This window comes from Sciurus vulgaris (genome assembly GCF_902686455.1).
Source record: "Sciurus vulgaris genome assembly, chromosome: 10".
Taxonomy (NCBI): Eukaryota; Metazoa; Chordata; class Mammalia; order Rodentia; family Sciuridae; genus Sciurus; species Sciurus vulgaris.
This window is the reverse complement of record NC_136470.1, coordinates 18696174-18723168: the sequence shown is the minus strand read 5'-3', so window position 1 is coordinate 18723168 and position 26995 is coordinate 18696174. Positions and strand designations below refer to the sequence as shown.

At 40.1% G+C, this 26995-nt stretch overlaps 2 protein-coding genes across 3 annotated transcripts in view; both read left to right on the top strand.

Annotated features, from left to right (window-relative positions):
- Positions 1 to 18429, top strand: part of LOC306637573 (uncharacterized protein) — a gene marked incomplete at its 3' end in the record, with an annotated part of 78034 nt that extends 59605 nt beyond the window's left edge. The window contains exon 3 of the mRNA XM_079100327.1: positions 18060 to 18429. Coding sequence (XP_078956453.1) covers positions 18060 to 18429 — 370 coding nt within the window. The remainder of the gene's footprint in view (positions 1 to 18059) is intronic.
- Positions 18430 to 18523: 94 nt separating this feature from the next.
- Positions 18524 to 26995, top strand: part of JAM2 (junctional adhesion molecule 2) — a 63922-nt gene continuing 55450 nt past the window's right edge. The window contains exon 1 of one of the 2 annotated variants that reach the window (XR_013757216.1): positions 18524 to 18805. Coding sequence is in view for 1 of the 2 variants with exons in the window: in XM_079100326.1 (XP_078956452.1) it covers positions 18739 to 18805 (67 nt within the window). In the remaining variant the exon portion in view is untranslated. The remainder of the gene's footprint in view (positions 18806 to 26995) is intronic. The other variant, XM_079100326.1, reaches the window with a different exon arrangement.

Genomic DNA, 26995 nt, shown 5'->3' with positions numbered 1-26995 from the left:
GACCCCTGTCACCCAAAAATCCAATTATCTCTATTGCATGTCATTTTCCAACTCAGTGGCTGCAGTTCTCACTGTAAGTTCTGCCTATAAAAAGTGATCACAGAGCTCTTGAAAGGTACCATGTTTCCCCTCACAAATGTAGTAGACACAGTTGTGGTGAAAGGTGTGCCTTTGGATGTTCTCAGTGTGTATGAGTAGGTGAATAGCCTCCAGCCCTGGCTGACTCCATGTCTTAAGCAAGTTCCATACCTGCCTGAGTAGATTGGGGTTCTACCTTGTCTGACCATCTGCAGTGACTCTTACATCCGATTCATTACTCTGCCTTTGCTTTCGGTTTTGCTTCTCTAAATCCTGTGGCCATTGTTAACTCTTTTTAGCCATTGTGTTACTTACATATATCATTGTGTAAAGTGTGATGTGTGATTGAGTGTTATAGATATTAGTAATTAAGATTGTAATGGAATAAAAGCACCTGTGATTACTATGGTCATAACACCAAGTGAACCATGAGTATTTGGTGAATTAAAGCCAATGAAATTGATGTGGCTTATGAATCAGTTTTTAATAAATTCTGACATTGTAGAAAGACACAAACATGTCCAGTCTATGTAATGGCATAATTCACTCACAAATCCGTCCTTATACGTTAAACCAAGGGAGAATCTCCAACTCAACCACAGTGGGCCTCCTTTTGAGTCATGTGCAGCCAACCAGGAACAAGAACAACAACAACAACAACAAAGAAATCTGTTAGGGTTTTCTTGTTTGTTGTTTTTAAAAATCTCTGACTTATTTTTAAATTATTTTAAATTGGCCTAAGAACTGCACATATTTATGAGATAAAATGTGATGCTTCAGCACATTTATATATTGTATAATTACAACTTAGAATATTTGTTATCCATCATTTCAAACATTTATCATTTCTATATATGAGAACATTCAAAATCTTCTCTTCTAGTTATTTTTAATTATATGTTACAATATTATTAGCTGTGATTACCCTTTGTGTACTAATATGCTGGAATTTATTCATCCTATCTGGTTTAAATTTTTGTACCACTAATCTCTTCCTCATTTCCCGACGGGTTCTCCCCAGGCTGATAACCGCTATTCTACTCTTACTTTCTGTAATCTAGGTGTTTTCAGATTCTATATGAACAAAATTTACAGTATTTTTCTTTCTGCATCTGACTTATTTCATTCAACTTCAGATCCCTAGGACTATTCATGTGCTTGCAAATGGAGGATTTCATCTTTTGAGTGGCTGAATAGTATTCGATTTTGTGTATGTATACCACATTTCCTTTACCCATTCATCTGCTGATGGATACTTCAGTTGATTTCATATCTTGATTATTATGAATATTGCTGCGGTAAACATGGGAGTGCGGGTAATTTTTTTTGACATACCAATTTCTCTTTTCTAATTCTTATTTATTTATTTGTTTACTTAGGTATTAAAGATTGAACCGAGGGGAACTTTACCACTGAGCTACATCCACAGTCCTTTTTTTTTTTTTTTAAACAAAGTCTTTCTAAGTTTCCCAAGTTGGTCTTGAATTGCAATCCTCCTGCCTTAGCCTCCTGAAAAACTGGAATTACAGACATGCGCCAACATGCCTGGCACTGATTCCATATCCTTTTAATATATACCCAGTAATAGGATAGCTTAATCATACAGTAGTTCTATTTTTAACTTTTTTCAGAACCTCCATACTGTTTTCTATACTAATTTACTTTTCCACCAACAATGTATTATAGTACCCTTTTCTGGACATCCTTCCCAGCATTTGTTGTTTATTTTCTTGTTTATAATAGTCATTCTAATTTGAATGAAGTGATGTCTGCGTGTGGTTTGGATTGGTATCTCCCTGACAATTAGTGGTATATATGGTGTGTTATGGTTTAGATATAAAGCTCCTGTTAGGCAATGAGAAATTCAGAGATTAAATGATTAGATTATGAGAGATGTACATTTGTATCAACCCTACCAAAAGTAAGTAAAGCTGAAGATTATAAAAGAAAGGTTCCTATGTAGGAGTGCCTGATAATAACAATCACATACACACACACAAAATCTACCAGTGTCAAGTTTGACCTGAATCATTTTGAGCCTGAACTCACAGACCTACAAGTCTTCCTAACTTCCAACATGAGTATACTTAAATCTGTTTTGTGCTGGTATAATTATCTAGACCCAATATTTATCTCTTAGTTTAGTCTAAAAGATGATACCTGGCACATAAAAGTACTAACTAACTTCACCAAGAAAGCCCTAAGTGATACAGCTAAAGGGATGCCTCTACTAAACAGATCAAAAAGTAATACTAATTTTTTAAAAAGCTATTTTACTAAATCAGATGGCATTTAGTTATGTTAACTATATCTCAAGGGAATACTTGTACCATTGTGAAAACTAAATGCTGTGTATATATTTCCAACAACTCTGCTAACATTTCTAAAGCTCCAAAGACCTCCACTCACAAATCAATGACATGCTGGACCCCACTGTAAGTTTTAATGACTTACTATCTTCATGGTTTTCAGAGACTAACTAATTATACTAATTACTTTTGTATCGATTATTTGCGAAAAATAAAAATGCTTTGTAGTCTTGTGTATTTTTGTCTTAACATGATCTGTGCCCTATGTACACCTGCCAACCACCTCTGTGAACCTCTGGACTGCCCTGATGCTTAAACATTCATAGCCAACTTGATAGAGAACAAGGAATTCAAGTCACTCCCCCTGAATTTGCCCTCTCTTAGTATGAAGTATCCAGATCAAATTCTTAAAAGAATTTCGGAACTCTGAGTCCTTTGGCTAGGGGTGGACAGACAGAAATGAACAGCAAGAACATGAGGTTAAAGGGATAATTCTATAAACTGGGTCCACTGTGCTGACCCTCACATGCTTTCTTTTAAAAAGTAATATGCCTGCACTCCTGCCTGGCTTTAATCAATAGGATATGTTACATTCCCCATCAAACAACCTTGTGTCTATAGGAGAAATACAGGTCCAAAATGCCAATAAGAAGAACACAAGTTACACTGAAGGGGGCGATAATTTTGTGACTCTAACAAAGACCACATCCCATTATTCAGGGAAAGATAATTCCCCCTAACCATAAAATCTGTAAGAACAAATTCCAAATAGAACTGAGATCTTGGGCCAAAATGACCTAGAGTTGCCCTGGGTATTTACTGTACACAGTGGGAACTTGAAAATCTGATGTCATTCTGCTGTCAGTCAAGAGACAAAAGTCAAGAGGTGAACTTGAGTGGGATTCTCTGGAAACTTCCCAGGACCAGCCCCCAATGAAACTGGAGGGCAGGAGGGGTACACTATCCTTCTCCTCTCTGAGAGGACCCACTCTCTCCCTTGAGAGTGTCCCCTTTTTCCTTTTCCCTTTGTCTAATGAACTCATGCCTATTATTCTAAGCAACATGTTTGAAATCTTTCTGGCATGATCACAAGAATGGGTGAGAAAGGATCATTGTGGCTGCCTCAGCTCCACAGCAGGCCCTTGCCCTGTAACACTGCATGTGTATCTGTACTGTGTAAAGAAAGAGTAAACATTTTTGGCCACCAATAGATTAATTTTCTCTTCCTTGAGGGCAGTATTACCCCATTGAGAATGCCTGGCTTAGGTTAAGCATTCAAATTGTATGCAGTAAGAAAATAGAGTATGAACAATCTTCCTCAAATATAATTCTTCCTGCAGCTTTTTATTGGCAGAAAAGTCTGTATCCATCCCATGTTAAGCCAAAACTCTTCAGACTGAGAGATTTCTAAAATAAAAGTTTATTGAGCTGTTATAAATGCTATTACTCAGCCACAAAGAAAAATGAAATTATGGCATTTGCCAGTAAATAGATAGAACTGGAGAGTATCTTGCTAAGTGAAATAAGCCAGTCCCCAAAAAACAAACACATAATGTTCTCTCTGAAATGTGGATGCTAACCCATAACAAAGGAGGGTGGAGAGGGGAAGAATAGAAGTTCATAGTATTAGACAAAGGGTAATGAAGGGATGGGAGGAAGGATGGGGATAGAAAAGACAGTAGAATGAATAAGATATAACTTTCCTATACTCATTTGAATACACAGCCAGTAACTCTACATCATGTACAACCACAAGGATAGGATCCTAATTAGAGTAAGGTATACTCCAGGTATATATGTCAAAACACATTCTACTGTCATGGATATCTAAAAAGAACAAATAAAAAATAAATATTTTTGGTTAAAATAAATAAATATATAAATAAATACTAGCTAGAAAAAGGACCAAATCCTGGGAAAAGATCCTACAACTATCAGTTGCAGAACTAAGTAATAGTTGGACACAGGTCCTGGACCAGAGCTAAGGGCATTTTTTTTAATAATGAAAATTTGTTAAATTGTTTATATTTAACCTGCACGGACTTGGATAAAAGGGACAGTTGCTATGCAAACGGGATAGGAGGGCAGTCCATAAGCAGAAGTCATTGTCACTTTTACATTGTTTGGGGATGTAAGCAGGATATGTTGTCACCTAAGGGATGTGATGGGATTTCAAATTTTGACTCCTATTCAAGAATGAAGCCAGGTGCAACGGTGCAACCTCAGGAGGGTAAGGCAGAAGTATCACCAGTTTGAGGACAGACTGGGTGACTTAGTGAGACCCCGTCTCAAAATAACAACAACAATAACAAACAGAGTAGGGAATGTAGCCCAGTGGTGCAGCACACTTGGATTCAATCCCCAGTATTAGGGAAAAAAATGTGAAATAGAGTTTGCCTGTAGCATACTGTTTAACCTGCCCCATCTTCCAACCTTGATAATTAAATTGAGGCTATCTCAGAATTTTCTCTTTTCATTTATTGCATTGGAATGTCACCTTGCTATTCAGTGTGGTCCATGGAGCCTCATCTTCATCATCACCTGGGAGATGTTAGCAGCCTCTCCTTCCTTCTTTCCTTGTGTTCTCTCCCCAAAGCAAAGGGTGTTAGACTTAGTTGCAGAGGTCAAGACAAAAAACAAAAAAGAATATAAGTTCCTATTTCTCTCCCCAATTAATTGATCTTCTAAATCTCAGTCAAGGCCTCTTTAAGTTGTTTTGGTAGTGATCATTTCTCTTGGATCCAGTATGTAAACAGAACCAGGAACATAGTAAGGATACTTTATCTGTTTTACTATTTTACTGATGCAAAATAACAACTCTGCTTTTAAGAAAACAGCTTATTCTACACCAAATATGAGTGACCAAGACCCAGGAACACAGATTCACGTTTCCCTGAGTGATACATTGCACTGGGAAAGAGGTCACATGACTTAAAGCCAAAGTACAAAGTCATAAATCAATACATTTGGCAAATACATTAGTGAGGACATTAGGTAGGCTGGCTATGGTAAAGTAGCAGAAAGCTTTCCATAGGTTTCAGATTGTCCTCCTGGTGCCAGGGCTTGGTGGTGGGGGTTGTAGTTTCTGTCCATTTTCCATCCCAGCATGAGACAATTGTCTGTAGGAAGGTGGGACAGAGAACAAACTGGAGTTAGATCAGAGACAATGACTGTTTCTTCCTTTAAATCATCCAATTTTAAAGTAGAGACCACTCCACTACAAGGTATTTTGTTACAGCATTCTTAACTTCAGGGGAGGTGGAGGCAGGAGATCTGCTGAGCTTAGTGATATACTCCGAGAGTTTTACATAATAGTTGTGAGAATGTTAGGTCAGATACCAAAGTTAAAGTAAATGGCTATTACAGGCCTAAGATAGCCCAAGATAATTTTGGCTTTCACCTGCAACATTCCATTTCCCCATAATCATGATGGTCTGCTCAGCCAAAGTCAGTCTGCTGAAGTTTTAACATAGATGCAGCTTCTTCAAAGAACTTCATTTTCACAATTTTGAAGAGCCAACAAGTTAACATAAGGAAAGAGGGTACAGAATAACTCAATATGCTATGGTTCCTTGTTTATGAAGGTGAATAATTCTTTTTACATAATAATAAATAATGTTTTAATGTTTAATAATGTTTTACATGTGTAAAACATTTCAACCACATAGAAAAGAAGAAAAACAAAGCAATAGTGAATGCCATATACCCACCTTCAGTGCTAAGGTCTGAATGTTTGTGACCCCCATAATTATTAAATTGTTGAAACCTGTTCCCAATGTGATAGTATTAAGGGGTGGGACCCTTAGAAGGTGATTATGTCATCCTCAAGAGTAGGATTAGTGTCCTTGTAGAAGAAGACCAGAGAGCTGCCTTGTGCCTTCTACCTGTTGGGATGTCATGAGAAGGAGCCTCTAAGAACCAAAAAAAGCTGGGCCTTTGCCAAACCCTGAATCTGCCCATGAGTTGATTGTGAATTTCCCAGACTCCAGAACTATGAAAAAAATTTCTGCTGTTTATAAGCTACCCACTTTATGGTATTTTGTTAATCAAAGGTATTTGGTATTTTATGGTAACCAAGGCACCTAGGTTAACTTTGCCACATTTTGCTACATCTGTATTTTTCTGAAGTAGTTTATTATGAATTACAAATAGTGTATACACTAATTCTTCAGTGTCTATCTTTTATAAAATAATATTTTCTTACATAAAAGATGAGTTTTACTTCACTAAAACTTTTGAGGTTAGAACAAGACATCGACCATATCAAAAAGATTCTATTATTGAACATCTGACTCAATGACAGTAAAAACCAAATGCAGCCTCTTGAACACAGACATACCGGCAAAGGCTTTAACTGGGAAAATGTGGGGAGCTTCACCGGGAAAGAAGGAGAACAGTACTGTTGGAGAGAGAAATCAGGCTGGCCTCTGAACAAGGGAAGGCACCAATTTTTATTGAGCTGCTGGGACGGTCTAGGGTCTGGTATTTTTCCACTGGTCATGACTATGGTGATTTTTTAAAGGAATTTCTTCCTTGTGGAAGATCCTGGGAGACATCATGGTGCCACCCTGCATGTGATCTTTATGGTCAATCTGATAAAAATAGGAGATGGGGAAGGGCACATTCCAGCGTTGTTGAAAGAGTGTGGGTGGAGTTAGGGACAGATCTTAATGGTGACAGCTTCTGGGTCATCCATCCTGTGTCCATGAGGCAGTCCTTGTCTCATTATTATTCCCATCATTTTCTTTTTCTTCTTCTTCTTTTTACCAGCAGGAGGTAAAGAAAGAAAAACAAAACTGGATTTGTTAAAATTGGTTCAAGTACCAGCTGAGACTTTTTATGCTGGTGTTTCCAGAGGGACCCTGACAGAAGAAAGCAAAGTTCTCTTTAATCTTAAACCGTGGGTGAAGACAGTGGTCAAGTTAGGCCAAAAGCCAAAGCTTTCTTCATTGAAAAATGCTGTGGAAAGATTTGTCTAAAATGAGAAGTTTTTTCTTAGTTAAGAATCTCAGTCAACATGGAATTTTTGAAAGCAGAAAGAAGGGAAGGGAGTACAGAAGTGAAAACTGATGATAAGAGAATGATCAGAAAAGAGAAGAAACAGATGGTCTTAGAATCCCAATTTATATACCACGATCAAGGCATCTCTTGCTTCTACCTCCCTATATCCCTTTCTCTTCCAACATTGTCGACTTACTAGGATAAAAGTGTATTAAGGGGTGCATTAGAAAGAGACAGAGAAAGTGTGTACGTGTCTTTGATGGCTGGGAGCAGGAGGAAATAGAGAAAAATCTGCAGTAGAGTATAAGTTGTTCATCATATTGACAACTTTCCAGCATGCTAATATGGTTTTTCTTACAACAAGAATTTCTTATCCTTCATTTCTGAATTTTGAGACTCAAATTATAGAAACTGTCTTGTTTTACAGTTTGAAAACATCTCAAAATCCCATATCTCGGTCCCATTTTTAATACATGAGAAACCAAAGCCCAGAAGTGTTAACTGACATATATAAAAGGGTGTATGGAGATAACAAAATGTTGCTTCTGGGACAGCCAGTGTATCTTTTCTTTTGGTTTTTAGGATATTCAGCCCTACCCTAGGAAGGAATGATGAGGAAGACTTTCACTACAGTCTCTAACCCTGAATGTCCCAAGGATATGTTCAGTCTTTACTTCCCTAAGCCAGCAGAGAAACATTTGAACCCTGTCTCTGTGAGGAATCTTAGCACTTCCAGGAATCAACAGCCTGTCCTTCTTTATAATGATACCTTTCCAGGGGGTGAAAAAACTGAAATTGGAGCAGTTTTTTCCCAAAACTGATCTAATTCCTAAAAGCATTATGTTTACAGGGTATACAAGGCAAGCCTTAAAATTAAGTGAAACAATGAGAGGGTTTTGAAATCTATGAGACAATACCCTCCCTTTTTTCACTTCTCCAGATAAACAGACTTCTTGACTTCTGGGGTAGACAGAACACTGTCATTTAATATAGCTTATAAATTGTGAACTAAATGTTAGTCTGCTGCTACTATTCCAATTGGCTACTTTGCATCACACCCAACAAACATTTCAGGGAAAGATTAAAACCATCCACCTGGTTTAGAGTGGACAGTTTCAAGAACACAGTGGAATTCCTAAATCTTTGGGAGTAAAAAGTGGTCATTCCATTACTTGTCTACTGCATCCTGTTCTTGCTGTCGGAGGACAGATGAAGTGTATCCATGTTCTCTAGAGGACTCTGAAGATGCAGGAATGCAGCTGAGATGCTGGTGAGCAAGGTTCTTTTCAGAATTCTATTCACATTAAAAAGTGGATAAGACAAATGAATGTTTACACAGATGTATTAGAGAAAAATGTGTTTAAGATACAGAGCAAACACTAAATAAATCAAAAGTCACTATGTTTACTACATGTACTCCTATTTATCTGCCTAAAGTTGTATTACACACTAAATTCATTACTTCAAAAGAGGACTTGATCCAAGGAAAGGGGCTACACTGATTCCATCTTTTTTCTTTTCTGTATGCCAAGAAAAACTAATGAAAATGCAGAGGATATTTTTAAAGTCATGTTTTTCTTTGTTGACACACAGCATAAATATTCTCCTAGCAAATAGGCAAGGTAACAGGATCTACTACTAAAAACTCAAGTAGGGCTGGAGTAATAGCTCAGTGGTAGAGCACTTGCCTCACATGTGTGAGACACTGGGTCCAATCCTCAGCAACGCATAAAAATAAATAAATATATTAAAAATTTTAAAAGACATCATGTTTACAAAAGTAAAATAAAAACTCAAGTATTAGTGATGCCTAAAATCCTACTGCTATGGTTTGGATGTCCTCACCAGATCACAGGCTGAAGATGCATCCCCTTTATGGAATTTTAAAAGGTGAAAACTCTAAGAGGTGATTAGGTCATTAGGGCTCTGCCCTTGTGAATGGATTAATCCACTCATGCATTAGTGTACTAATGGTTTAATGGATTAATGGGTTATCTCCAGAGTGAATCTATTATAGAAACCTGTTTGTAGCTCGTGGTCAGTGCTTGCTCAGCATGGGCGAAGCCCTGGGCTTGATCCCCAGTGCCACACACATACACAAGCAGAGTGCCAGCGGGAAGGCCCTCAGCAGATGTGGCCCTGCAACCTTGAACTTTCCAGCCTCCATAACAATAAACTGAATAAACCTTTATAGATTTCCTGTGGCTTTTCATTACAGCAATAGGAAATAAACTTAAGACATGTACCAAGTGTCCTGAGGAAATAATTAGATGAAGTTACAAATACATAGGATGTACATCACAGTTTTTTTTTTTCATAATGTTCAAAAATCAAAATAAATTAAAAGTGGACCTTTTAAATAAGTTTTTAAATCCCTACAGTGAACACAGTAGTGCCATCAAAGCTGACTCTGCAGCGGGTTGACTGACTTGGAAGGGAGGTGGTAAGAGGGGTGCTAACACGGCAGAGCTGTGGAAGGAAAGCCAGCAGATATTGAAGGACCTGGGATTGCACCCATGTCCTGGCCAGATGGGCAACCTGGGCAACTTAGTGGACCTCACTCCACCTTTAGTTCCTAGAGTCAGTCAGGTGTGGTTCCAAACCTCATTCTACAGGGCCTTAGTCAGTTCAGAATGCCACAAACAGGGTGGCTTAAATAGTAAACACTTACTTCTCACAGCTTTGAAGGATGAGAAATTCAAGGTCAAGGCGCTAGTGAATTAGGTGTCAGGTAAGGATTCACTTCCTGGCTCGAACACGCCCCTCGCTGCTTCATTCATCAGTGGGTGAGGGAACTGAGAAGTAGCAAGCACTCCTGTCTCTTGTTTTTGTTTTTCTGGTTTGTTGTTGTTGTTGCTGTTTTGGGGACCAGAGATTGAACCCAGGGGCACTTAACCACTGAGCCATATCCCCAGTCCACACTGAGTCACTTAGGGCTTCGCTAAATTGCTGAGGCTGGCTTTGAACTTGCGATCCTTCTGCCTGGGCCTCTCCAGCCGCTGGGATTACAGGCATATGCCATCATGCAAGGCTCTCCTGTCTCTTCTTAAAAAGGTACTAATCCTATTCATGTGAGTTTCGCCCTCATGATGTAATTACCTTCCAAAGACCCCCATCTCCTAATATCATCACCTTGGGGGTTAGAGACGCATTCAGTCCATAACAAGTACCCACAGTCTCTTGTGGCTCTGACTTGTTGCTTCACTTTTCTGTCCCAATTACCTGTAAAATGGAAATAACAGTTTACCATATTTAATGATAATGATGAAGATTAAATTAGATCATATGAAAAACTCTTAGCATAAAGTCTAACAGATAATGACTATTTGATAAATCTAGATAATACTAAAAAAGAAAACAAAGAATCCACTGCAAAGCAGGAACACCATATGAAAAGGTCTGTGACTGATCAATGAGGAAAAAAATAAAAAGGAAAAAGAAGGAAGTCCTGTTGTGTACTTTGTTTTTATTCTAAAAGCTGCTGGAAGTCATGAGGATTTCAAGCAGGGGCACTGTGCTACAGTCCCATCTGTCCACTCTAATACTTGTCACAGCTCTTTGCACATAGTGATCCCTGTTCACAGATTTTCTTTCCACCTGTGCTCTCCTACTTCCTTTAGATTTCAGAGAAACCTCCCCAACCTGCCTAACCTGGCAAATCCATTTTTCAGAGCTCCCGGCAGTCATGCTTACTTCACCTGATTTATGTCCTTTTCCTTCATGCACATCTCCATGAGATGAGATATTAACCATCAGTGCATATAATTGTGTCTCCATTAGCACAGTGACTGGCCTGTTGTTGTTACTTATTTCATGTTGGATAATGGAGGGTGGAAAGGGTGGGAGGGAGGAAGGAGGGGAAAAACTGAAGAACAGTAAGATGGGGTGGTAGGTGATGAGTTCAGCTCAACTTTAGACATTGATTTTCTGTGGCACATCTAGGTAGAGATGTTCTTAAAACAGAGAAAATGAATTTGGAGCCCAAAAGAAAGATCTGAGCCAGAGAGATACAGATGACTTAAGGAGTCATTAGAACATGGGCACTGACTGAAGCAAGTGAATGTGGAATTGCAGGGTCTTTGGACACAGATGGTTTGGAGTCATGAACCTGAACGTGGGTTGGTTACCAAGTCTCTGAGACTCCTTTAGGAGACACTCAGAGATAGGACCCAATCCCAACTAGGCAGACTTCCAATAACATGCTTCCTACATTCCCAGGCTGTGTCCTACCTCATATCCAGGATGATCACTTAGAGTACCCTGAGAACTGACTAAACAGAAATAAGATGCCTCTATTGGTTTGTCATCTGGAGAGTATTAGGTACTTACTGAATGTTAGGTACTTATTTATCTGTTACAGACAAGGCTGTTAAAACATGCACAACCATACCTTTGCCCAGCTTCCTCATTGGGTTGTTGCCAAGATCCAAAGAGAAAATTCATGTGAAAGGACTTTAAAAAGTGCCAAACACGTGAAGATGACATTGTCATTATGGAAACAAGTGACAAAATTTGGGATAACTTTTTCTACTTCTTTTAAGATGGGAGAAAAGCATTGCATTCGAGTCCATTTTTTCAGATACCTTAGTGGAAAAGAACATGGGTCTTAGAGTCAGACAGGGTTTAAATCTGACTCAGTTATTTTCCTAGTTGTAGTTGCTTCATCCTGGGTCAGGAACTTGACTTTTCTAAGTCTTTGTTGCTCCATATGTAGGATGAAAACAATAATAGTACCTCCTCACAGAGCTGCTTACTAGATAATACCTGTAAAGTGCTCAGCACAGTGTGGCCTATAACATTTACAAGTAAATGTTAAAAATTAAAATTCTCATCATTATCTTTTTTTTCTAGGCTCATACTTTATTGCAAAAATTGAATGTCACATGATGAGTTGACATCAGCTTCTCCAGGGCACAGAAACTTAACTGAGGGTCAGATGATTTTTTTTTCTTTAATTGGGGATTGATCCTAGGGCCTCAAACATGCTAGACAAGTACTCTACCACTGAGCTACGTCCCCAGAAATTTTTATTTTGAGTCAGAATCTTGTTAAGTTGCCCAGGCTAGCCTCAAACTTGTGATCCTTCTGCTTCAGCTTCCAGAGTAGCTGGGAGTACAGGTGTGCACCACTGCACCCAAGTGAGGTCAGACAACTCAGAATCCATTTATGTTGTTTTCACAGATGGAGACTTTTAGACTTTAACTTGAAGTATAAGATCATCAAAGCATTGCTTCTATATGTGGCCAGTACACAGTTCATTCTACTTGTGATAGTGTAAGAGTTGAAATATTTTTTATATCACTGAACAGGAATTGTTCAGGCATTAATTTCTGGACCTGTTATGATTTCAGCCTTGCCAAAGTCACAAATTCCACAGCCAACATCGTTCAATATACACAACTACCCCCTCAACTGAGTCAGAAGAAGCCATCAGCATATCATTAAAGAGTGATCTGTGCAGCAGGAACCAAATGAAGGAATTGTTTGAATCTATCCCAAATCCTTTCAACATGCTGTCATCTGGATTATATCACCAGATGTGTGATGTTGAATTAAACTGCACAATTCTCGGCAACCTACTGGAGAGCTCCCCATCAATTTTTGTTGTTGTTGCAATACTGGGGATTGAACTTGAGGCCCTCTACTATTCAATTATAACTCCGAGTCTTTTTATTTACTTAGTTTTTGAGACAGAGTCTCACTAAATTGTCCAGGCTGGCCTTGAACTTGTCATGTTCCCACCTTAGTCTCCTGAGTTGCTGGGACTACAGGCATGCACCATCATGCCTGGCTATAAATATCTTTTTTTTTAATTAAAATATTTTTTATTTTTACAGACATATTTTGATTCATTGTACACAAAGGGGGTACAACTTTTTACTTCTATGGTTGTACACAACATAGATTCACACCATTCATGTAATCATACATATATAGGATAATACTGTCTGTTTCATTCTACTGTTTTATTCTTTTTAAATAAGATAAATATCCTTTTTAAATAAGAAAACAGTAATGATTCATTTGTTGGTTGCTAGTGAATGTCACTTAACTGGAAGGTAGAATTCACTTAGTGATGCCAAGTAATTTAGGAACAGAGAACATGAACGTATGTTTCTGCTTATAATTAGAACCAAATGAAGCTTGTAAAGTTGTCTTCCTTCTCTTAGTCCTCTTAGTCCTCCTTGAGACTAAGTTGAAAGGTGCCACTTAGGGAGAGTAAATAAGCTATATGACTGAGCCACCATGGGATTCGTTGAATAGTGTATTTGACTGGAAAGGAGGATAAGTATGTATTAGTCAGCTTCATTTACTACAATACAATACATTAGGCAGCTAAATTATAAAGGGAGAAAAGTTTTATTTAGCTTACAGTTTCAGAGGCTGAAAATCCAAATGGCACAGTGCTCAATGGCCATGCCTGGGCTATATGGCCTCATGGTGCTAATGGCAATGGCAGGTGTGTATGTCAGGAGCAACCTAGTGATTACATCTTGAATCAGGAGCAGAGAGCAAGGGAGCACTTGGGGTTCCTCAATCGCCTTTGAGGGCATGCCCCCAATGACCTAAGGACCTTCCACTAGGCCCCACAGCACCTCCCACTACCACCACCCTGGAGATGAAGCAATTACATATGGAACTTTGGGGGCCATTCAACATCCAAACCATAGCAGGGTATCCCAAGAATGAGGGTGCCTATGGGCACTTCAGAACAAAATACTTAAATCAGCCATGTTCCAGAAAATGGTCTGAAGAGACAGTGATGAGAATAATGGAACAAGGTAATAAGGAACTCAATAAAGACCTTGAATTCTATTCACAGGACCTTAAAATTTACATGTGGGACAAATGAGAATTTATGTGTTCCAGAAAAGGAAGAATTTTTTTTTTCTTTTCTCTAAACTATAGCATGTGGACACACTTGCCAGCACCTTCTCCACACCCATGAGGAAAAATAACCCATCCAACACAGAACACCAAATCTGAGATGTTGTGAGAGAAGTCACTCGATTTAAACCCAGCCCTTTCCTGCATTGCTTGTTTTAGGAAATGTGCATCCACACCTCAATGTTACCTTGAATTCAGAATTAGAGAGCGTGAAAAGAATAAAAAATGGAAATGTCCTAAAATACTAAATCCCCATTTACATTTACCTGAAAAAACTGTCCATAGTGTCAAGGTGAAAGTGATCATGCAGGGGTTGGGGGTAAATGCTCATGGGGAGTAGAATAGAGTTTAGAGAGACTTCTGGGGTATTTTCTCCCTATTCTTCCCAACAGATTGTCCATACTTCCTGACAAAGGAGTTCGTACAAGCAGAACAATGATGAAACCCACTCTTAACCACTCACTAACAAAGTAGCATTAAGGACGGCTACTCCTTTCACCATCCTACTGTCCATGTTTTTTTTTTTTTTTTAATCATTCAAATTTATATTGTTGTCAATGGATCTTTATTTATATGGTGACTCAAATCTCCAGGCTACTATATTGCACAGCACAGTTTTAAAATATGAATCTTGCATTTCTCGTGCTTTGGGGGTCTGGTTAAGGAAGTCAGTGCCAGCACCTATATGATGGGATGTCTACCCTATCTTTTCTTCTAGCACTTGTAAACTTTCTGTTCTAATTCCTAAGTCTTTGATCCATTTAGATTTGAGTTTTGTGCAGGTGAAAGGGGTCTAATTTCACTTTTCTACATACAGTTTTCCCAGCACCATTTGTTTAAAAGGCTGTCTTTTCTCCAAGACATCTTTGTGGCACTTTTGTCAAATAACAGACAGCTATAGTCATGTGGATTTGTCTCTGTGTCTTCTATTCAGCTCCCTTGGTCTTCATCTATTTTCGATGCCAATGCCATGCTGTTTTGTTACTGCAGCTCTGTAATATAATTTCAGATCAGGTATTGTGATGCCTCCTGCTTTGTTTATCTTTCTTAGTATTGCTTTGGTTATTCTGGGTCTCTTATTCTTCCCAATGAACTTAAGAATTATTTTTTTCTAATTCTGTGAAGAATGTCATTAATATTTTGATGGGGATTGCAAAAAAATAAAACCAAGAGTCAGTAAGTGGGATGCCATCAAACTAAAAGCTTCTGCACAGCAAAGGAAAAAATTAAAAACATCAAGAGAGAGCCCACAGAATGGGAGAAAATCTTGCACAGCTATTCCTCCGATAGGGGGTGGTTAATATGCAGAATATACAAAGAACCCAACAAATTTAACACACACACACACACACACACACACACACACACACACACAATCAAGAAAAGAACTAAACCAAAACTTCTCAAGAGAAGAAACACAAATGGCCAACAAATATATGAAAAAAATGTTCAACATCTCTAGCAATCAGACAAATGCAAATCAAAACTACACTTAAGATTTCATGTCATTCCAGTCAGAATAGCAATGATCAAGAATATAAACGGTAAGTACTGGCAAGGTTGTGGGGGGAAAGGTACACTTGTATATAAAGCTTTAATAAAAATATGGATTTTTTTATATCCTGTCCCCAAAAGCTATAGAATAAATTCACAATAACCAAGCTATGGAATCAGCTGAGGTTTCCATCAATGGATGAGTGGATAAAGAAAATGTGGTATATATACACAATGGAACATTATTCAGCCATAAAGAGAAATGAAATTATGTCATTTGCAGGGAAATGAATGGAATTAGAGACCATCATGTTAAGCAAAATAAGTCAAACTCTGAAGGGCAAGGGTCATATCATTTTCTCTCATATGCAGAAGTTAAAGAGGAAAAAGGAAAACAAAGGTGGGGTGGGTCTCATAAAAATCAAAGGGAAGTCAATAGAGGAAAGGGACCTGAAGTAGAGGGTCAGCAGTGGAGGGAGGAAGCAGTGCTGGGAGTGATACTGGCCAAATTATATTATTACATTGTGTGTCCATACGAGTGTATGACAGCAAATTCCATCATTATGTACGACTACACTGTATCAACTTTAAAATGTGAGAAAATGGAGATCCAAACCATTTTTTTAAATTTATTTTTATTGTAGATAAATGGGATACATCTTGTTTCTCTGTTTGTACAAACAGAAAAAAGCTGTAGAATACTATAGAGTCCTTTGTATGACACTGACCGACCTTCACAGTCCACCTCCTCTTTGTTTTCCGACACCCACCACCCTCATCCCGATTCCACACGTACTCTCTTGTTGTAGAAATCTGGCTTTCCTTAATAAGCCATGATTTTTAGATCTCCTAGATTTTGATCCTGCTCTCTGTCTAGAATGCCCATCCTTCACTTCCATCCTTTCACAATTTTACCCATTTTCAAGGCCTAATAAAGAAAACCCTGAACCCAACCTCCACAGAAGGACCATCCCCTTATCCTTGGCCTTGGGCAAGTCCTTTGGCATGCCTTAGCCCAGTCTTCTCCTTTGTAAAGAGGAAGTGGTAACCCTGACTCTATTAAAGTTGTCGGGCTATTAGATATGGCATGTTTTCAGGCATCACCACTGAGAAACATGAAAAACGTTGTTATTTTCTGTCCTCCTGTAATAACACTTGTGGTATTAGGGGTCTTTCCAGATGGGATTCTTTCCCCACCCCGCATCAAGACGGTGACTTTATTAGCAACAAAGCCTCAGTCTTGTGCATTACGGTCCCCCACCGTTCAACACACGGTAGCCATTTGACGAATCCCTTGGTTGGGTGGAAAAAATAAATGAGTCAATTACACAAGATGTCACTCTATATAGCTATAGATATACATATACATATACATATATTTAGTTTATGCCTTCTGTGTATGTATCTTTAGGGAGGCATAAAAAGACATACAATTGTAGCAAGAATGAGAAAAAAAAGATGCCAATATCTTTTAAAGTAGCAAATATTTCTTGTTAACTGCCCAGAAAAACTTGCAAAAGTCTGCCCTAAACCCCGTGACCCTCTTGCTTGGATGGAGTATGAGTTCTAACATTTTGCCATTTTTGACTTTCCCTTCTGGGTCCCTGAATCCTCTGCCACCTCCTCCCTTCCCATAGGGACTAAGCTTTCATCACTGTCGCCAAGGCAACATCAGGGATGCCTCATACCCCGCAGTTCTGCATGTCTAAACGCTGGATGCCTTTGTCCACTGAGTGGGCTGAATTTTTTACCCGCTCACCATCGAAATCAGCTATCTTTTATACAGAACTTTATGCATTAGTCGACCTTTTTGAAAGAAAGCTGCTGTGTAAGTTTCTTCTCTTGCAATGGTCTTTACCCAGACCTGTCAAACCCTTGAATGCACCATACATTTTTGGTCCTTAAGAGCAAATATAAAAATCGCCTGTTTAGCCTTCGTAAGCATGTGCAATATAAATGCGGGTCAATTTAAAAAGCACGCAACAGTGCATTCATAATGGGTTTCCCTTTTAAAAGCACAGTAGACCAAAAATAAACCTGACAAAGGGCAGCTGTGGAGTTTTAACATGTGGAAAACTCCACAGGCAGCAGTTATGTAACTCGAAAGAAACATGATAAATATTTCACACCGTTAGGTGAACTTCCAACTGTGACACGTGAAAAAGCAAAGAACACACCTTAACTCCCGAAGGAGCAAAACGCTTCAACTAAGACGCCAAGGCTAGTCTAACATCTGAGACCTGACTTCCAGCACGATCGTGATTGCTTTTCTTTTTTTATTTTTTTCAGGTCCAAGGCAGAGCTCGCAAACTCCCTCTCCCAGCGCTTCCCTCGCGGTTTCGCCCGTTTGGCAGAAATTTTCCAACAAGCTCTTAGCCCTAGGCTGAAAACCGAAAAAGAAGTTTTGTGCAGAGAAGAAAGAAGTCGGGGCAAGGCAGGCGGAGCCCGCTCGCAGCCGAACACATCACCGATCCCCACGCCCCGCCCGTGCCCCCTACCCGGTGCGCGCCTCCTGCCCCGAGCTCCTCGCCCTGGGGACAGCTGGCAGCCCGCGCAGCACCAGACACAAAGCCGATCAATCCCGGCGGCGCGGGGGCGGGAGCGACCCGCCAGGGCTTTCCCTTCCGCTGCTAGCTTTCTGTGGCCCACCCCCAGCTAGGACCCAGCGGACACCTTGTCCCTCTTCCACGCCCCCAGCCCCCTCCCCTCTTAAAAAAAGAACGGCCCAGAGCCCCATCCCAGGACTGGAAGACTGAAGACTGGCCTCTTGGCAGCCCGCAGAGAAGGCGCCCCTGGAAGAGAAACTGACATCCCTTCAAGACCCGCCCCTCCCCTCCGCTTCCTCGGCTCCACGACTCCCTCCGCCTCTACCGCCCCAGAAGTTCAGGGGCCCCCGCCCCGCCTCCTGCACTCCGGCCGCTGGGACCCTGGATCTCGGCGCCCAGCAGCCAGCTCCGGCCCCGGGAAGATGGCGAGGAGGAGCAGCCACCGCCTCCTCCTGCTGTTGCTGCGCTACCTGGTGGTCGCCCTGGGCTGTAAGTTGCTCGGGTACCTCCACCCACCTCCACCCTCCCACCGCCTCCTACTTGGACCAGCCTCCCCCAAACCTCCGGCGCCCAGACGCGGCGCTCGCGCACGGCGCCTCCGCGGCCCTGGGCTGGGGGTCTGCCGAGGGGCATCAGATTGTACATTCAGCGAGGGGAAAGGCCGGGTGAGGGGACCTGCGGGGAGGGGGAGCCGGAGATCTTGGGTTTCTCGTAAAACAGCGTCAGATTTCGTCCGTTCTAGTTCAAAGAAATTAAGGGTGTCCGCTAGCAGATTCTCGTCTTCTTACAAAGTTGGGGTAAGTTCTCAAAGACGTTGGGACGTGATCAGAATGCAGAACTCTACCCCGAGGATGCTAAGAGCCCAAGAAAGATGGCATCGGTAGGAGGCAGGCGCCGGCCGCGCTCCAAGTAGCGGCGGGCCGAGCGGGCAGAGGCAGAGTGGTCTCGGCTCGCTAGGTTCACACTGCGCGGGTGCCATGCAGGGCGCTGGTGCCAGGCGTGGGTGGGGGAAGTTCGTGGCCGCCGAGCCAGAAGTACTTTTATCCTCTCCACCTGCACATGGACATTCAGGGACGTCTGCTCGGTCGACTCTAGCCAGCTGCTGTGTCCTCGGGGGACGTCCAATGGGACGATTGTTAGAAAGATGCAAAAGCCTAAAGATCCAGTAGCTTAGCAGGGGAGACATCCCAAAGCCAATTTCACGGGATGGTTTTAAACAGGATTTTCACAGATTCTGAACTCCTGAGATTTAAAGTCCTGGGAACAGTTCCTTTTGTTTTCTTCGCGTTAAGTTTTTTGGAAAACTACAATAGAACTTAAGCAATGAAGTCGTGCTTTGTCTTTCGTCCCCCGCCCCCACACACACACTTTCTAACGTTTTTTCTATTTTTTCTTTCCTTTTTTTTTGTAAAATGAGTTATTGTTGCTATTCAAGTCCTAGTAATATAATACGTATAATACTTAAAACAACCTGCCAGATGAGTGTCTTACCACAATAGCGTGACTTTTTCCCACTATTTCATTGCCCAAGTAATCGCTGCTCAGCCCAGTATCAGGTCAGCTATGTTCCTTAGAGGGGAAGGAGGGTGCACGTTGTCTCAAGGAAGGGACATGTGCTGACCTATATCAAAGAAAACCGAACCAAGAAGGCAGAGTTTCACAATTAAACCTTTGTGCAATTTTGAAATATCAATTGGTATCACATTGAATAGCAAAGGGAAAAAAATGTACCCATGCCAAAGGCAACAAAGACGCAAGCTGGAGGAATTGTAACAAAACTACAGGGCTAGACATGTATTCCACTGAAATTTTAAATATCCAAAAGGATTGTGACTTTAGTGTAAAAATGTGCTAACTAAAAACAGTGAAAATCATTTTACTGTTATTCTTGTTTAGGCATCAAAATAGAAACAATATACCCTGAGTTTGAAGTTGTAGGCAAGAAACCACCAAGAGGCAATCAATCAATCAGAAAAAATAAGATAAAATAAAATAAATGGATGAATGGGCAGGATTACCTCTTCACGTGTTGAGTAAATATATAATACATGGCCTCTACTAATCCAGATTCATATTGGGGGTTAATTTAGAAGTATTGTGGGCGTGTTTTCCATATTGTTCCTAGGATGTCAAAAAGTCTGGCATTGCAAGTATTTTCTTTTCTTTTGGGGGGGGTGGAGGTGGGTGTATGGTATTGGGGATTGGTATATCCCTAGTCCTTTTTTAAAAATATTTTTTAGTTGTTGATAAACCTTTATTTTATTCACTTATTTATATGTGGTGCTGAGAATCGAACCCAGTGCCTCACACATGCCAGACCAGCGCTCCACCACTGAGCCACAACCCCAGCTCCCTAGTTCTTTTAATTTTTTACTTTGTGACAGGTCTTACTAAGTTGCCGAGACTGGCCTTGTACTTGAGATCCTCTTTCAGCCTTCAGAGTTGCTGGGATTATAGGCATATACTCCACACCCAGTTTCCCCTACTGTTAGAATCTTATTAGTAGAGTACACAGTACACTTTGTTCAGATTTTCCTTATTCTTACCTGGTGCCCTCTTTTGTTCCAGGATCCTTGCAGGATCCCACGCTGCATTCAGTACTCATGTCTCCTTAGGCACCATGACTGTGGCAGTGTCTCAGACTTCCCTTGCTTTGTATTACTTTAACAAGTTTGAGGAAAACTAGTCAAGTGTTTTGTAGAATGTTCCTCATGGTATTTCTCTGATGTTTTTCTCATGACCCAAATGGGGTTATAGGGTTTTGGGAGAAGGATCACAGAGGGAAAGTGCCATTTTCACCATATCATATTTAGGGAGCATCTTGTAAACATGACTTACTACTGTTGATGTTGACCTTCCTCACTTGCCTGAGGTAGTGTGTGTCAGATTTCTGTGTAGGTTACTTACCCTGTTTTTCTCATTTTCATACCATATATTTTGGAAGGAAGTTACTATGCACAATACACACTTAAGGAAGAAGAGTTATGTTTTACCTCCTTGAAGGTAGAATAACTTCATAAACTACTTGGAATTCTTAGGGAAAGAGGATGTGTCTCTCATTTATTTAACCACTTATTTTTATATCCACATGGGCTCATATATATTTGCTTTATACTTTGGTTGGTAATCTAACACTATTTTATTTATTAAAGATTTGGTGGATTTCTTAGGCTGTAATTATGTACTCATTTTCTTCCTATTCCTTCCAAATGTAATTGTAGCATTCCTTTTTTCCAATCCTTTCATATCTAATTATAATATCATACTTATTCCATTCTTTCTACTATTTGTCAACCTTTTATATATATTTCTTAGTACTCTGGAGGATTTTTTTATGTTTTTCCTGCCACTTAAAATATGAGTTCAATATATTTATTGATATGGACATTTATTTTTGTATTTAGTTGATGTTTTAGTCATCTTTCAATTACTGTAACAAAATACCTGAGGCAATCAACTTAAAAAGAGGAGATATTTATTTTGGCTCATAATTTCCTAAATTTTGGTCCATGTTTGGTTGGTTCCTATGCTTTTGGCCCTGTAGTAACACATCACATCGTAGTGAGGAACACATGTTAGAGCACATCTTCAACTCATGGCCTAGATGTGAAAAAGAAAAAAGTAGTAGTTTTCCCAGTTTCCCTCAAGGATATACTAGAAGACCTCCCATTAGACCAACCAATTAAAATTTGCACCTCTTTTCAATAGCACCATAGACCGTGGACCAAGACTTTAAAACACAGGGTTTTGAGGGACCCTTATCTAATTTATAGCAGTTGAATTATATTTTTCTTTCCCACTCCAATAGAAAAGGAATTTCTTGATGTTTGCTCGCCACTGTATGTCCAGTGCTGAACAGAGTACTTAGTTAATAATAGATGTGAACATGTACCTGATGGTGTATTTGTTCATTTAGACTGCTGTAACAAAATGCCATAAATTGGGTAACTTGGGTTTTTTTCTCACTGTTTTGGAGACCAGGATGTCCACAATCAGCATAAGTGGGTTCAGTGTCTAATGACGGCTCACTTCCTGGCTCAAAGATGGTTCAGGGGATTGAAACCAAGGGTTTTAACCACTGAGCCACATCCCTAACCCTTTTTATTTCTTTGTTTTGAGACAAGTTCTTGCTTAATTGCTTGGATCCTCACTAAGTTGCCAAGGCTGGCTTTGAATTTGCGATCCTCCTTCCTCAGCCTCCCAAGTTGTTGGGATTACAGGCATGCGCCACTGTGCCAGCTCTGGGGCCTCTTTTATAAAGGCACTAATTTCATTTACAAAGGCTCTCCCTCAATCATCTCTCAACAGCCCCATATCCTAATACTAACATGTTGATGATTAGGTTTCAACACATGGATTGCCTTTTTTGGGGGGAGGGGCAAAAACATTCAGATAAAAATAGATACATAGACTTAATAATTACAGTATAAATCATGAAGCACCAACTACTGTTGAGTAGGTAAGGTGTTGAAGTTTCCAGAGGTGTCATCTAAGCTGATATATCCAAAATCCCAAAAAGAATGAATGAGTGTTTGGTACTGGGGAGGGGCTGTTCATGCTTTTTGGGATTAGCCAAGGAGTTGAGTGTGAACAGGAACAGTTCCTGACACTAGCTGGCTAGTAGAAGCTGGTCTTCAGATCTGCACTGAAACACACACCAACCACTTGGCCTGAGTCTGTAATCTTATAAACCGATAAGGTCTTAGGTAGGAGAGGTCTTGATCTTTTGTAAACTCAGAGTTCTGCCTCCGTGGCAGTACTGACCCAAACAGCACTCCAGGGGACCAATGCCAGGAAAATTCTGCCTTCTGTAAACATTGTTAAGAACAAAGCTTCCCAATTAATTTGTTGAAGGGAACCAGTCCCATCCTGGCATAGCCTCAATTAGCTGATGATATAAAGGTCAAAATGAGGTAGTTGGTGGACCTGATAACCATTTCAAGACTATAACAGAAATGGCATTAGAAAAAAAAAGGCCATAAACAAAAACTTTAGCCTAAAGAGAACAGTGAGTTCCCCGTGGCTGAGAACATTCCTTTACCCCTCCACCTGACTAGTGTCATGAGGGGAGCCCAAGAGAGCTGCCCGCTGGGGAGGTAGCTCAGTGGTGGGGCACTCGCTACAGATGATCACTCCTGATGGTTTCCACTGTGATGCTTTTCACCTGGGTTTGGGTTTTTTGGTTTGTGTGTTTGTTTTTTGCTGGAGAATCTATGTTTAGACTATAGGCAAGAGGTGCATTCTTTGTTAAAGTCCAAAAGCACCACGAATCTGTACAGGTTATTTTTTAAAGTAACATATTCTTTTCATCCCATAGTGACAAAGTGTAACGGTGCTGAGTACGTAGTCTGGGATTCCTCTGTTGACAGATTGACATCTAGAAGAAGGTAAAGCAAAACTGGACCCAGGTTCTAATTCCCCTTTTAGAACCTTTGTCAAAGGCAGAAAAATAAATCTTAAAACTGGACACTAAAAAACAAAACAAAACAAAAAAAAAAAAAACTGGACACTGTTTTCTTGGAAGGCTAGAACTGAGAAAAAAAACCCAACTGGTTAATTTTCTGTGAAGAAGAAAAAAAAAAAAAAAATGCCCACAAGCAATATTGTACAGATTTATTTTCTTGAAGTTCAAGTGGTCAGGAGTCTGAAGCAAGTCTCACTGGGCTAAAATCAAGTTACCAACAGGCAGAATCTTGTTTGCATGGCCCGTCCACGAGTCAAAGCCAGCAACCCAAAATGCCATCTCTTTGGTTCTCTCTCTTCTTTCTTTTCCTTATTAGGGTCCTCCTCATTTCACTGGGTCCAGCTGGGTAATCCAGGATAATCTCCCTATTCAAGGTCAGCGGGTTAGCAACTTTAGTTCCATCTACAACCTTAATTCCTATTTACCATGTAAAGCACATGGTTGTAGATTCTGGAGAACAGATTGTGGACACTTTGGGGGAGGACATCAGTCTGCCTACCACACCAACCAAAAAGAAGATATGTAGAGCAGTGGTGGAGTCAGTGTTGTGGTCCAGAATGTTCTAGATCTCATGCAGCAGCCTTAACTTTTACCTTTAGATTATAACTCATGGTGAGATAAAGTGGTATTTTTCACTTTGCATCAAACTGCAGTATAGTGGTAAAAAAATATATACTCGGTGCTAAACTCAGTGCTTACTCACTAGCCGTGTGGCCTTGAGCGGGTTTTTTAACTTGAACGGGTTTTTTAACTTCTGTTGTGCGTCAGTTACCAAATGTAAAGGTGATAACCCCAATCGTGGTGCCGACCTCATAGCTGTGTAGGGAGAATTACGTTGACATGTATAGCACACTTAGAAAGCTGAAGAGGGTACTGAGAGCTCTTTTTAACCAAGAATATCAGTCAGATTTGCATTTCAAAGAGAACACACTGGATGAAGCATGGAGGTTAGAGAGACTGGAGAGCTGGCAATTGCTTGTAGAAGTATTTTTAAACATAGTTTATTGAAATATATACTCAAAAATTACACATATTCTTGCACCCACAGAGAATAATTTCGTATTTGGTTGTTTTTGTGGTACTGGGGATTGAACTCAGGGCCTCACACGTTAGACAAGTGCTCTACCACTGACTATATCCTCAGCCCTTGTATTTGAAACATGGCTGATTAATCAGGGACTTGAGAAAAGTTTGCACCTTCCTTCCTTCTTTCCTTCCTTCCTTAATTTTTTTCCTTTTGGTACTGGGGATTGAACCCACAGAGCTACATCCCCAGTTTTCTTTTGTTTGTTTGGTTTGGTTTGGTTTGGTTTTTTTGAGACAGGGTCTCACCAAGTTGCTGAGGGTCTTGTTAAGTTGCCCAAGTTAGCCCTGAACTGCAATCCTGTCTCAGGCTTCTGCCTGGACTTCAGGCATGGGCCACCTGCAATGTTTGTTCCTGGGTTTTTTAAGGGATCTTTTTTCTCTCCCTTTCCATGCTGGATTAAACCCAGGCCTTCCTGCATGCAAAGCATTCACTCTACCACTGAGCTGCTCCCCTAACCCCTAAGGAACCTTAATGTTTGCTGCAAGTGTTTCCAGGTTTCTGTTCAGCTCCCAACATATAAACATGAACTGTTAGCTCTTTTGGGTACAGTTTATCTTCTTTCAGTCTTACACACTTTCCCACCCTTGGGCTTATATTCCTTCAGGATTAACTGTTCCCAGAGTTGCCACCCTTTGGAGGGCTATTTGTTAGATTTGATGGATTGAAATTTCCTACTCATGTAAACGTATAAATGCATGAGAGAGAGACATTCAGACAGAGAGAGAGACAGAGAAAGAATGCCTGGGACCACAAGACCCTACTCTTTGTATCTTCAGGTCAGTGAGTGGATAGGAAACGTTGTTCAGTTTGAGTTGTTCCCACAGTTTATGAGCAGAAAAGCAAAGAACTGTAGTGGACCCAGTTCTGTGAAAATGTTTCAAGAGCTACACTCTTAGCTGGCTACTTGTTTGATTCATCAAGTCCTGAGCAAGAATCCTTGTGAACTTCACCAACAGGAATTTTGGTTCTTTCCTAGCGAGTCCTACCTCCCTGCCTTGCTCTTGGCTTTCTTTCTCTGTTCCACTCCACTATTTTTAGTATTCACTTTTTATTCCTTTTGTTAGATTTCTTTTTTTTTTTCTTTTGGGTTACAGGGATTGAACCCAGGTGCTTTCTACCACTGAGTAACATCCCCAGCCCCTTTTATTTCTTCACTTTTTTTTTTTTTTTTTTTTTTTTTTTTGGTGATGCTGGGTATTGAACCCATGGCCCTGTGCATGTGAGGCAAGCACTCTACCAACTGAGCTATATCCCTAGACCCCCCCCCCCAGCCCCTTTTATTTTTTATTTTGAGACAGGGTCCTGCTATGTTGCTTAGGGCCTAGCTAAGCCTATGTTATATTTTTTGATGTTTGTTCTTTTTAGTTATGCATGATAGTAGAATGGGTTTTGACATATCATACATGGAGTACAACTTCCCATTCTTCTGGTTGTACATGATGTGGAGTTAAATTGGTCATGTATTCACATATAAACATAGGAAGTAATGTCCCTTTCATTCTATCTTTCCTATTCCCATTCCCCCTCCCTTCCGTTCAGTCCCCTTCAGACTAATCCAGAGTGCTTCTATTCTTCCCTACCTGCCCACCTTTATTGTGAGTTAGCATCCGTATATCAGAGAACATTCGACCTTCGGTTTTTTGGGTTTGGTTTATTTCACTTAGCTTGATAGTCTCCAGTTCCATCCATTTACCAGCAACTGTAAGGCTGTGTTATAAGGTATATCTGAAATATGAATTTTGTTTTTAGACTGGGTTCTATCATCCAGAAATCTCTTTCTGTATATGCAAACTTCAAAATTTGAAATGCAAAGGATTTGTGGTCCCAGCCATTTCAAATAAGGGACACTCAACTTGTGAAGAGTCAACACATATCATCTGCCCTGTGTCCTTTTTGTGAGACTTGTACAGTTGTGCCTGCCCTCATTTTATCAAAACAGAACCTGCTGTCTTAGTCTTAGCTTTCTTTACTCTGTGAATGCCTGCTAAATACTTTAATATGGACAAAATAAAAAGTATAAAGATTATTAAATGCATTCACTTATATATTTAAAAAATAATATACATAATGGTAAATTTAAATTGCGCAGAAAAGTTATTTTTTTGAAAAAAAAATAGGTTTCCTTTGC